This window comes from Antennarius striatus, chromosome 3 (assembly GCF_040054535.1).
Source record: "Antennarius striatus isolate MH-2024 chromosome 3, ASM4005453v1, whole genome shotgun sequence".
Classification (NCBI taxonomy): Eukaryota; Metazoa; Chordata; class Actinopteri; order Lophiiformes; family Antennariidae; genus Antennarius; species Antennarius striatus.
In genome coordinates this window covers 25,814,299-25,825,983 of record NC_090778.1, presented here as the reverse complement: position 1 = coordinate 25,825,983, position 11,685 = coordinate 25,814,299, and the positions used below count along the sequence as shown (strand labels likewise).

General features: G+C 45.7%; 1 protein-coding gene across 2 annotated transcripts; it reads left to right on the top strand.

The window, feature by feature from the left end:
- Window positions 1-995: 995 nt before the first annotated feature.
- Window positions 996-11,660, top strand: acsl2 (acyl-CoA synthetase long chain family member 2). Of its 2 annotated transcripts, none has more exons than XM_068309962.1 (20): window positions 996-1,060; window positions 5,872-6,107; window positions 6,191-6,305; window positions 6,403-6,467; window positions 6,562-6,663; window positions 6,762-6,861; window positions 7,412-7,590; window positions 7,715-7,747; window positions 7,922-7,973; window positions 8,118-8,191; window positions 8,449-8,526; window positions 8,597-8,731; window positions 8,833-8,967; window positions 9,607-9,775; window positions 9,857-9,945; window positions 10,261-10,377; window positions 10,465-10,608; window positions 10,700-10,801; window positions 10,890-10,961; window positions 11,040-11,660. In XM_068309962.1, exons 2-20 carry the CDS (start codon window positions 5,874-5,876, stop codon window positions 11,178-11,180), a joined length of 2,136 nt encoding a protein of 711 aa, XP_068166063.1. In that variant the 5' UTR covers window positions 996-1,060; window positions 5,872-5,873; the 3' UTR covers window positions 11,181-11,660. The 2 variants fall into 2 exon arrangements, with proteins under 2 accessions (XP_068166063.1, XP_068166064.1); XM_068309963.1 differs by lacking the exon at window positions 996-1,060 and adding an exon at window positions 1,779-3,476.
- The last annotated feature ends 25 nt before the right edge of the window (window positions 11,661-11,685 follow it).

The window sequence follows — 11,685 nt, the reverse complement described above, 5'->3', positions numbered from 1 at the left end:
GAGTAAATAAAGAGTTTTATGTTCATTTGTTTGTGTGTTTGTTTTTTCCCTCCCCACATTAATTAATTTTATGCTAAAAGGGGAGGAATGTGATTTAAAAATGACGTCACTGCCGGCCCAGCCTCTCAGAAAAGCGTCAAGTTTTAAAGAGGAAGCAAGAGAAGTACCGGATGTGGTGCGAATTTAACTTCAAAATAAAGTTTAAAGCCTTGTTTTGAAAAACATCAGCAGTGATTTGATGGATGCCGGAGGTTAAAGACACTTCACTGACAGAAGATTGAATATTTCATAAAGTAAAACTGGAAGCACCAATGAAAAGTGCCACAATTTGAAATGAACACTTTGCTCAACTGTTTTATTCCATGTAGTAATTTTTTTCCACGTATGAAATACATATTATTTTTCATTTGACATTGAAAGGAATTAAAAGTTCTCCCGATTATTTGCAAAAAAAAGTGGTCCAATGGTTTGCGTCATGAAAATAACAAATTCAATTAAAAAAAATAAATATATATATATATATATAAACATAAATAAATACATACATACATAGGATAAAACTAACATGGAAAATGTGAGAACTTAAAACAACAGCATTTAGTTGGTTACATCAGAACTGTTGTGAATCTGTGACGTTATCCTGCAACGTTGTCCCATCGGCACAGCATCAATTTAAGGTTGTCAAACACACAATCCAAGCCCTTATACTGTCCTATCGCCATAGAATTGTTGTCATTTCCTCCCGTCTTTGTGACCCGAAGTAAAAAAAAAAAAAGACAGACTGACAAAGCACAAAAACCAACCACATTTTTCATTGCGAAAATATTGACAAAGCCTTTTTTTTTATATAGGTCCTGTATAGGTATACTGTACGTACAGACGCAGAGCTGCTTTGACAAGCTTTGCCATTAAAAATCTTCACGTTTTCAAACCGCGACCTACTTTTATTTTGAAGGACCAAAACCGGATGTGAGGGTGCGCTCCGTGACGCTTGACGCGCGTTCAGATTCCCAGGGATCTGAATTCTGGAGCCCAATTTAAGAAGACATCGCTGAGTTAGGTAAGACCGCTCTGCTCCTTCCTTCTTCCTTTTTTTCTTTCCTTCTTGCCCTTTTCTTTCTTTCTCTCTTTCTGTTCATCCGTTAAACTCGACCAGGAACGCTCAGATTCAGGTCTAAAACTTAGGGAACTTTCCCGCAGCCTGTTGATCCGTGAGTTGTTTGTGTTTTGCGGTGAACCCCCGCAGACCAAGAGATTTAACAACCTGGTAACAAACCGCTGCGTGAAGCTCAGAGGAACGGAACGAAACGACCGAAAACCGCAACACAGAAAACAGATTGTTCTGTTCTGTGACAAGCTGGAACCTCTGAACTCACCTCATCTTAGTTTCCTAACAACCGCGCATTGCATCCATGTTTGTTTGTTTGTTTATTTGTGTTTGTTTGTGTTTTGCAAGCTCTCTCTGTAACTTTTTTTTTTTGTAGTTATGGATTTTGGGTGAAGGAAGATTATTTTGCATTTTAAGGTTGATTCAAATCCGAATTCAGATTCTGTATCACTTTTTCTTTTCTTTAGGTTTTGTTTTTGTTTTTGTTTACCAACTTTGTGGTAAACAACTTGCACATAAAGCAAAATAGATCCATCTTGATAAAAATGTGAATTTTGTTGTTGAACTTCTGATGATAAAAAAAAAAAAAAGATCAGAATTGAAGCAAAAAAATTGGATGGTTTTTTATTATTGTTGTTTTATTCTGTTGATTTGTTGTTACTGGACTTTTTCAGATTGTAAAAGTTGTCATGACGACGACGTTGATGATGGTAGTGGAGGTTTTCTAACTGTTTTCTTCAACATAAAAGCGTTAAATCACAAACATTTCCTCGGGAGCTCCCCTCCGACCTTCTCGGCGACCTTCACCTCCTCCAGCTCTTCACTGATGAAGGTGTGGCTTCTTTCACCTCCGTCGCTCAGGCTTCAAACATGGCGACATGGGACCCATTCTGCTCCACCTGTGTCCACACCTGTGCTGTACATGTGTTGGACGTTTCGCAGCGTGCTTCCACATTCTCTGAAGGAGCTGTGTGCGGTCAGTCAGTCTGGACACGGCGCTGCGGTATTTCCCTGATCCAGTTCCAGCTGGGATGTTTGGTGTGAGCCCTGCCTTACATACCTTTGTATGTATGGCACCTCCTCACCTTGGACCTGTTTTCCCATCCTTAACCTGCGCGGCCAGATATTCTGGATCTGTGCAACATGTTTGAAGTCGCCCGAACGCAAAGCTCCCAACGGATCCGGGATTCCCGAAGGACCTGTGAGTTGCCGGGTTTGGGCCCAGAATCAGGCCGGAGGAGGGGGGGAAAAATGAACAAACCCTTCATTGTCTCGGGGAAAACGAAGGTGTTTTCTGCCTGAAAGGTTGACGATCTTTTTACTCTTTCACCTCAAAAAAGAAGCCCTTCATTGTGACGGAGTGTGTGTCCGTGTTTTCACGCTTCATTTGGGAGAAAAAAAACAGGCAAACTTTTCAGCCCTCTGCTTCAGCCGGCCTCACGTGTCCTCCAACTCCCCCCACACCGGCCCTCTCCTCCTCATCCTCCCTCCATCAGGCCATTCACTTCTCCGGGCACATGGAGAGTGGGCAGAGTTCATTGTTGCTGCTACTGCCGCTGTGGTTGCAAAGGGTTGTTTCCTCCTCCTCCTCCTCCTCGTGTGTCACCTCCTGCAGCTATCTGGGTCATGGGGGGAGCATTCCCCATCGTCGCCTCCATCGCTTTGGCGCCTACTGTACAGAGACTCTTATCGCTCCTCATTCAGCTCCGGGACAGAAATTGCGTTGGGAGGCAAGAAAATAATTTGATTCTGCTGCAAAAATATTTGCAGAGTTAAACTAACTGGAAAATAAATTGATAAACGTGAAATCCAAAGGTCGGTCTTTTTCTCCCGGTGATGAAAAGAAAAGATATTCGCTGCAAAAAGCCTTGACTTCTGCAAGATTTAAAAGTTTAAAAAGATGCTTCAGTCGCGTGTCGGCAGAGATTCTTGTTTTGTCATCCTGCAGAATCGGAAGCGTCTGGATCAGCTGATCTGGATTATCAGACATGAATTAAAAAATAGATAGCAAACACACTTTCCTTCTAAACGCCGGATCTGATGATTCTGTCCCTCCGTCTTGTTTTGGTCAGCTGGTAGCACCTCCTCTATGTCTCTACCTGTCGGCAGGAGGGAGTGTGTGCAGAGCGGCGCCCCTCCTCAGGCCATCGGCTCCATTCAGCTGCTTTATTACATTTTCCATCCCAGTTTATTGCTATTTATACATCTGTATTCCCTGGATCAAATGCGATTAACCCCACAGAGGCTCCTCAGCCGCCATCAACATTCGGGTGATGTCATCAGGCGAGCCAGTCAGCCCCTTTAATGAATTTATCCAAACCGCCAAGTGATTCCCGCCTGCAGGAGGAGGCGTGCCCCGCCTGCTAAGGTGTGTTGGATTGCTTTCACATGTGTGTCCCAGTTCTTTGTCTTGCAGGCAGTAAGCGCTTGGAGCACAATGGTCCCTATCTGTGCTTCGACAATAGCCTTTATGAATAGGGGGTGGAGGTGGGGTGGGGGTGGGGATGCAGCATGGTGTCATCTTTTTGTGTCCTCCATTCATTTAGCTGCTGATCTCCATGGGGGATCAGCGGCGACTTTGTCCCCCCCTCCCCCACCACCCCCTCACCCCCCGGCTGGGATAAGGTGACAAATTATTTTAATTCAGATAAATGGATGCTTTAAGGAGATGATGGATCCTCGGCGGAGGAGCGTGGCGTTGCTCTGCCCAGGAAGGGACGGGAGGAGGAGGGAGGGGGATGATATCATTGTTTTATCCCTATTCCTATTGGGCACTGGAGGCAGAAAGTGGGTGAGAGGTTGAGGGGTGTTCTAGCAGGGGGGTGAATGTGGGAAAGCTGAGATTTATTCACTGGGATGAATTCCTCTCCTGGCGATGGAACTTTTTCGGGAGGCTTTTTGTCCGGAGGTTATTTGCGGTTCTCCTCCTCGTTGGTCCCTCTTTCTTTCAGTTCTGATATGAACAATAAAGTCTCTGGCAGAAATTCTGTGGGGGCGGACCCCCCCCACCCACCCATCCCCCATCTCTACTGTACCCGTCCCGGGTCTCGATCTGCTGAATCACTGGATGATACGACATGACTGAGAGTAACCTCGCTGCCTGGTGCCGTTAAGCCAATCATTATTGCTTCCTGGTGTCTCCCCACCCCCCCACCCCCCCCGACCCAATACAACTCAGGCCTTTTCTTTCCTTCTGTCTTCAGTGCCAAGTCCGGCCTGTGGCTCGGCGTGGTGCTGCCTTTTAACCAGACTGCTCTTTTTAACACTTTTTTTTGCATCGATGAAAGTGAATTCATGCAGATTCAGATTTAAACAATCGGATTCCATGCGTGTGAACGTCTAGATGTGGATCAGATCTGGATCTGCCTTCATAGACGATCATGTGACATACCGCATGACATGACTTCAGTAAAGCAATGTCATTGTGGCAGTTATACACCTGATGAACTGGATTTTTATTTTTTGTCTCGTCTGGAAGATGTTTTTGTGTTTTCTTTCCAGTGTGTGTTTGGTTTTTTTCCTGTCCTCATTTCTTGTGTGTGCGTGATATTTCTTCTTTAAAGTGACTCATTTTACACGTCTAAACCCACTGACAGGTGCATGATGGGAAAGGAGTTGCACAAATGTGTTTTAGGGCTCCTGAGGGAGCAGCACAAAGTCTGATCAAGTCAAAAATACTGACTGGAGTCTTCTAAGTGTGAGAATGACACAAATCTTGAGGTGTGGCGCTGGAAGAAGCGAGGCTGTCAGACCCCCCCCCCAACCCCCTCTCGCTGGTAAACATGGGACATGTGAAGCAGCCAAGTTTTGACAAGTAGCAAGAATTTGAGGAATTTGAAGACAGTTCGTTCTGAGCATCCGACTGGGTTACAAGAGTTCAGTTCTGATCAGACCAAAGTGATCAATGATCTATGCAGCAGTTTATTTGAGAAATTTTAAAATGATTCAGCATCAGTTCAGCTTCAAAGAAACACCTTTAAATATATTTTACTGATTGAAAGTTGTGCTGAAATTATTAAAAGAATTGTTAATGTATTGATTGGGTTATCAGTAGAACTGTTATAACTCCACTGATTTTATTTTTGGTCTATTTTTTATTTTTTTACTTGATAATTTGTCAAACGATTTGGACTTTTTAAAAAAAAAAGATTTTTTTTATATGCTGACCCTCATCGATCAGTGTTTTGATTTGTTGACCAAAACCGTTTATCATAATATTATTGAAGCTCTTGATATATATTGATTGATACCTGCACAAAGCTACTTGTCAGTGAGTGTCACATTGCGTCAGTGTTGTTGATATTGGGTTTGCCATGATTGATTTTTAATTGATTAATCATAAATCTGCATTGTGAACTGATGACTTTATCCCCGTGTTAGCTGGGGTAGGCTCCGCCCCCTGCAGAGAATGATGGAGTGACTGTTAGTCATGTTTTCATTCTTCATGACTCCAACGTTTGTCTTTTTTCTTAGATTTTGACGTTTGAAAACGTAAGATTAATAATGCTTTTATTTTTTTCGTTTACATGTAGTGTTTATGATTGCACACGTGTCAGCAAAACACATTTAGTCTAATGATTAATAGATGAAATGTGAATAAAAATGAGTGCATGTGACAAAATGCACATTAAAAAGAATTATAAATCCTCCAGAACTTATTAAATGTACTGTTTTTGTGTACTTTGGCGCCCCCTGCAGGAAGGACAGCGCATTGCTGACTCCTGTGCTCTGTTCTAATGGGTGTCTTTCTCTGGCCCTCCCAGTGATGCCTGTGCAGGAGTGGTTACGGTCACTTCGTTCCAGGTCCGGATCGGAGTCGGAGGACCTCTGGGGTCTTGTTCCGTCTCTGTCCTCCTTCTCCCTGTCCTCCCTGTCTCTGTCCCCCTCCTCCCTGCTGGGTTTAGGAGCGCTGGCCTCCTTCACGGCGTACTGGCTGGTCACCCGTCCTCGCCCCATGCGTCCCCCCTGTGACCTCCAGGCCCAGTCAGTGGCGGTGAAAGTGAGTGGATGGCGGCGGCGGCGGCGGCGGCGGCGCTGATTCTGGTGTGAGTGGGTTCGTATTCAGACGTTTCCTGTTTGCAGGGAGATCCCAGTTGCAGGCGGTCGGCTCTCCTTCGAGACGACTCGCTGCTGGAGTTTTACTACGACGACACCAGGACGGCGTACGACATGTTCCAGAGAGGCCTGAGGATCACAGGTGGAGGCCACAGGCTTCTTTCAAATTTTTTTTACATATATAATGAGACGAAACCTTGAACAATTGGAGAATGCTCTCTGGATCTTCTGCTCCTCAGGAAACGGCCCATGTCTCGGCTCCAGAAAGCCTGGGCAGCCCTACGAGTGGATCCCCTACACCGAGGTCTGACATCTTTTAGTGTTTCATCCTCCAATCATCAGGACGTTTGTGTCGCCTGTCGCTCTTACGACCCTTTCCTGTCTGTCGGACTCACCAGGTGGCGGAGAGGGCTCAGGTCCTGGGGTCCGGGCTGCTGGCCAAAGGCTGCCGACCAAACCCAGAACAGTTTGTGGGCATATTTGCACAAAACAGACCAGAGGTGTGCACTCAAAGTGAACTGTGATCTTTTGTGATGTTTGTTCCCAAAAAGAATGATTAACGTAACTGTGTGGCTTTGTCTCCCCCTGCTGGCGGCAGTGGGTCATCTCAGAGCTGGCCTGCTACACCTACTCCATGGCGGTGGTGCCTCTGTATGACACGCTGGGGCTGGAGGCCATGGAGCACATCCTCAACCTGGGTGAGAAAATACCTGTGTAGAAAGAAAGAAAACAATGAAAAAACAGCATTAGTAATAATAATAAAAACTACAGACTGCAAAAAAACAAAAGTACACTAAAGAATAAGTAGAAAGAATGAACTTTTTAACAAAGACGCGCCCACATTCATTCATATACTGATCATAGATGGGACCTGATCAATGGTACTTTGAATCGTGGTGACAGAGAGGAAAACGATTTCTTTTTCACATAGAAATCACAAACTTGAATCGCTTCTAATTTGGAACAGCAAAGATCAATTTGATTCTGTTCCATTATGTTCATGTTTCTGTTCACGCTGTCCTCCAGCAGCATGTGGACTAGCATTAGCGCCAAGTGATGATAGCTATCTCATCTCGCTGGAGGATGATGTGATGGTGAGACAAAATGAGTCAGAACCATTGTGAGTTTGTAGAGGTAGGAATAAACACCGAGCAGAGGGACAGAAAACCAGCAAGAAACGATGTCCCTCTTACGTTTTAACGCTGAACGGATGATCTAAAGCTACGAATGCGTCTCTCTCTTCCTCAGCGGAGATCTCTCTGGTTCTCTGCGACCGGGAGGAGAAGGCGGCGTCTTTGCTGGAGATCAAGGAGAAGAGCGCCACGCTGAAGCTCTCCTGCCTCGTCCTCTTCACCGACTTCAGCGATGCCTTCGTGGAGAGGGCGAGGAGCTGCGAGGTGGAGGTTTTGAAACTGGAGCAGCTTATGGTGAGCCGGGTGGAAGTACCAAAATCCCTCTAATGCTGACTTGTTTAATGCTAACCCCTTTAATTTAGTCATCGATGCTGATATGTAAATTATCATCCACAACTCCTCTCTGTCCACATCTTAGGAGCTGGGAAGGCAGAACCTCAGAGATCCTGTGGTGAGTCAACTGGCACCAGTAAACACTTAATCCCCCTCTAAATGCTTGGATGACAGTTTTATAGTCGCCCCTGTCCCATAAGATATCATTAACACTCACTTGTTAACATGGCTTTAATTAAAACTGGAGGAAGCCTGTTGTCTTGTTCTCATTTTTCATCGCCGCCTGCTGCAGCCGCCCCAGCCTCAGGATCTGGCCGTGGTTTGCTTCACCAGTGGAACCACAGGTAGCGTCTGATTGAATTCGACTCTAATTACCCTTCATTGGAGAAGTGTCCTTCAATGCCCACTAACAATCTCTCTTTATGGCACTGCTGTAGTTTCCTTTGCTGCGCAGGGGCATTGCAATAATGTCTTGTTTATTTATCCAGGGAAGCCCAAGGGAGCCATGATCACCCACGGAAACATCGCCTCCAACACTTCCTCTGTCATTAAGATCCTGGAGGTCTGTCTATACTTCCACCTCCTTGTGTAATTGAGAACAGCCTCAGAGCTAGAATCACTTCCCATCTCCTTGATTCTCTAAAAACTGCCCCTCTCCCTGCTGCGTCTAATGGCATGATTAATGTGCTGTTTGATTGCCCCTGTCGCTGCCAGACATTTCATCTAATTGCCCCTCCGTGTAAATCTTCTGCGTGTTTGATGGCCTAAACTTTATCTCTCCCCTGCGCTTTGCTCATTTTCCTCTTGGTTTCTTCTCAGGGTTCGTTTGTGATCCGAGAAGAAGACGTGTCGATCTCTTACCTGCCGCTTGCCCACATGTTTGAGAGGATGATTGAGGTAGACGATCCTCTTCTCAGGCTTCTTTTTAAGGCTTTAAAGCCCAAATTAAAGCCCATTTGTGCCACAGGTGTCCATGTTCTGCCACGGGGCCAGAGTGGGCTTCTACCAGGGCGACATCTCTCTCCTGATGGACGACATTAAGACCCTCAAACCCACCTTCTTTCCTGTTGTGCCCCGTTTACTCAATCGCATCTACGATAAGGTCCGTAAACATAAACGCCGCATCGAGGCTGCCGTGCTTCTAGATGTGTTGTTTTAAAACCTCCTCTTTGTGTTTGTACATTTTCTCCGGTTCCTCCACAGATCCTGGGTTCTGTGAACTCTCCTTTGCGCCGGGCTCTGCTTCACTACGCCGTGAGGAGAAAGCAGGCGGAGCTCAGCAGCGGGGTCGTACGCAACAACAGCCTGTGGGACAAACTGGTGTTCAACAGGATCCAGGTCAGCTCTGCTTCACTTCCACCTGGACCACGATGGAAGTGTGATCACCCTCATGGGTTTGGTTGTTTGAGAGATCTCTAGAAAAGTCTAGAGTTACCAGAATTTAAATATTTAACCAAAATCCTGAGAAATAAAAACCAATTTAAATTTCAAAAGGAGCGTACCAGTCCTGTGGGAATGTTTCATAGAAGCAGAGACTTTGGAGTGGTCAGATGGGAAAAACATAACACATCAGCTTTTACCAGCCTTCTGAAACTGATACACGCCTCCCTTAAAACACATGACAGGTCATACAGGACGGTTTACAACCCGTCGACAGCCGGAGTTAAAACTCTCACAGAAGAACCTCTGAATTATGACCCCGGGGCTCAGAAAACCGTTTTGTTCAAGGAAATAATTCTAAGGATGAAATTCTTAGAAAATTCTTCATGTTCTAAGAATTTCGCTGTGATGTTCACATCCTGGCAGGGATAAGTTATTCTCACAGCATCTCGGGCCTTAGGAGAGCCGTTAGGAGGACGGAGGAAGACTTTGAAGAGGCTTAAGAGTTACTGTTCAGAGAAAGATGAAGACAGATGTTTTAGGGGCCTGTCTCGGAATTTATTCACCACCAAAAGTATATTATTATTATTATTTCAGGCCAGTTTAGGAGGTAATCTGCGGTTCGTCCTGACGGCCTCAGCGCCCATCTCCCCCACGGTGCTGTCCTTCCTCAGAGCCACACTGGGGTGTCTGATCTTTGAGGGTTACGGTCAGACCGAATGCACCGCAGGCTGCACCTTCTCCATGCCGGGAGACTGGACTGCAGGTGAGGCGCCACCCGATTCCAGGGCGTCTCCTTTGCAGTGTGTCGTCTCTAACGGCAGGTCTGTGGGCGTGTTCTCATCAGGTCATGTTGGGGCCCCCTTACCCTGTACTATGGTGAAGCTGGTCGACATCCCTGACATGAAGTACTATGCTAAGAATGGAGACGGAGAGGTGAGCTCGTATTCAAATATCTTTTAAACGTCAACTTCAAGCACTTAGACTATAAAATGTCCAGATTCTTCAAGCAGTTATCAATATCACATTTTTTAAACCAGTATCTTTTAATACTTCAAATACTAAAGCATTTTTGGTTCGGATGAGTAGCTGAAGCTCCACTTTATGTGGGAAATCAAGCAATTTCAGGACTATATTTGAATCCAAGCATGTTCCTAATCTCAAAAACACAACTTTGAAAACACAAACGAGGCACTTACTCCCAGAGAGGTCATTGATTCCATCACTTTTCATGATTTTGTCCTTTTTTAGATCTGTATTCGTGGTCCCAGTGTGTTCAGAGGTTACCTGAGGGACCCGGAGAGGACGTCTGAGGCCCTGGATGAGGACGGCTGGCTGCACAGCGGCGATGTAGGCCAGTGGCTTCCGGTAGGATTAGACGCCATCAACCGTCAACAACATCCATCACCATCTTCTCTTCTCCTGGATGTGAGCCAATGTGTTTGCTTCCATCAGAACGGGACGCTGCGCATCATCGACAGGAAGAAGCACATTTTCAAACTATCTCAGGGAGAGTACATCGCTCCAGAGAAGATAGAGAACGTCTACCTGAGGAGCATCCCGGTGCTGCAGGTGTTCGTGCACGGAGACAGTCTACAGGTACTCCAAACGGCGCATTCGATTCAATCCAAAAACCTTTCCCACGACATGAGGTTAACGCTTCACTTCCTCCTGCCTCTGGTGTCACCAGTCTTTTCTCATCGGCATAGTCGTGCCTGACCCAGAGGTGTTTGTTTGTTGGGCTAAAGAGCGAGGGATCGTCGGGTCCCATGAAGAACTGTGTCAGAATCCTGTGAGTCATATCCTCCCCCCCCCTCCAATTTCAAACCTTTACTGGTCTACGTATTGGAAACGTGACCCTGATCCGTTTGGTCCTGCAGGATGTGAAGAAGGCCGTGTTGGAGGACATGAAAGCCGTGGGGAAGGACGCAGGGCTCAAGTCGTTTGAACAAGTGAGGAGTTTGTTTTGCTTCACATTTGCGAGCCTCCTAATACTGACAACCCCCCCCCCCCGCCGTCTCTGCTTTCAGGTGAAGGACCTTCACTTACACCCGGAGACGTTCAGCATCGCCAACGGCCTCCTCACCCCCACGCTGAAGAGCAGACGCGCCGACATCCGCCGAGTCTTTCAGGATCAGATATCCAGTATGTACAGCAAGACGGCCATCTGAGAAAGAATCGCTTCAGGCAGACGGGAAGAAATGGATCATGGGAGAAGAGGAACATCCAGCGGTGCCTTATCTAAAACACTACGGGATATATTTTTGGAATATTTGTATTTTACTTCAAAGAATTTTTAATCCAAGTTCGCCTCTTTGACACTTTTAATGTTTTAACTCAGTGAGACCGGGTGGGACCAAACCTGTTGGTCACTAATTCAGAGCTGAGAGATTTTGATAAATTATTGTTTAGGTGTAGACAGAAGAATTTTTACTAGTTTACTAGAGCGCTGCCCGCACTCGGTTTTAAAAGGGACACTGTAGGTTTGTGTTGGATGGTTGTCGGACCTTTTTATCATCAAGACGTGTTTCATGTTCTCACCTGAAGCTAAAACATTTGAATTAATGAGCGTTTCAACCGTTAATGAGGAGGAACTGTAAATATTGAGATTTGACACGGACTAATTCAAGTAAATCTGAACAGAAATAAAGAATAACAAACATAAGCATTTTGTGT

What these genes read in the sequence shown, in the direction of transcription:
- acsl2 (XM_068309962.1), top strand. Translation starts at nt 5,874, where the DNA reads ATGCCTGTGCAGGAGTGGTTACGGTCACTTCGTTCCAGGTCCGGATCG. An exon ending in AGTGGATCCCCTACACCGAG is followed by an intron (nt 6,468 to 6,561) that starts GTCTGACATCTT and finishes CGGACTCACCAG; the next exon opens with GTGGCGGAGAGGGCTCAGGT. An exon ending in TGGTGTTCAACAGGATCCAG is followed by an intron (nt 8,968 to 9,606) that starts GTCAGCTCTGCT and finishes TTATTATTTCAG; the next exon opens with GCCAGTTTAGGAGGTAATCT.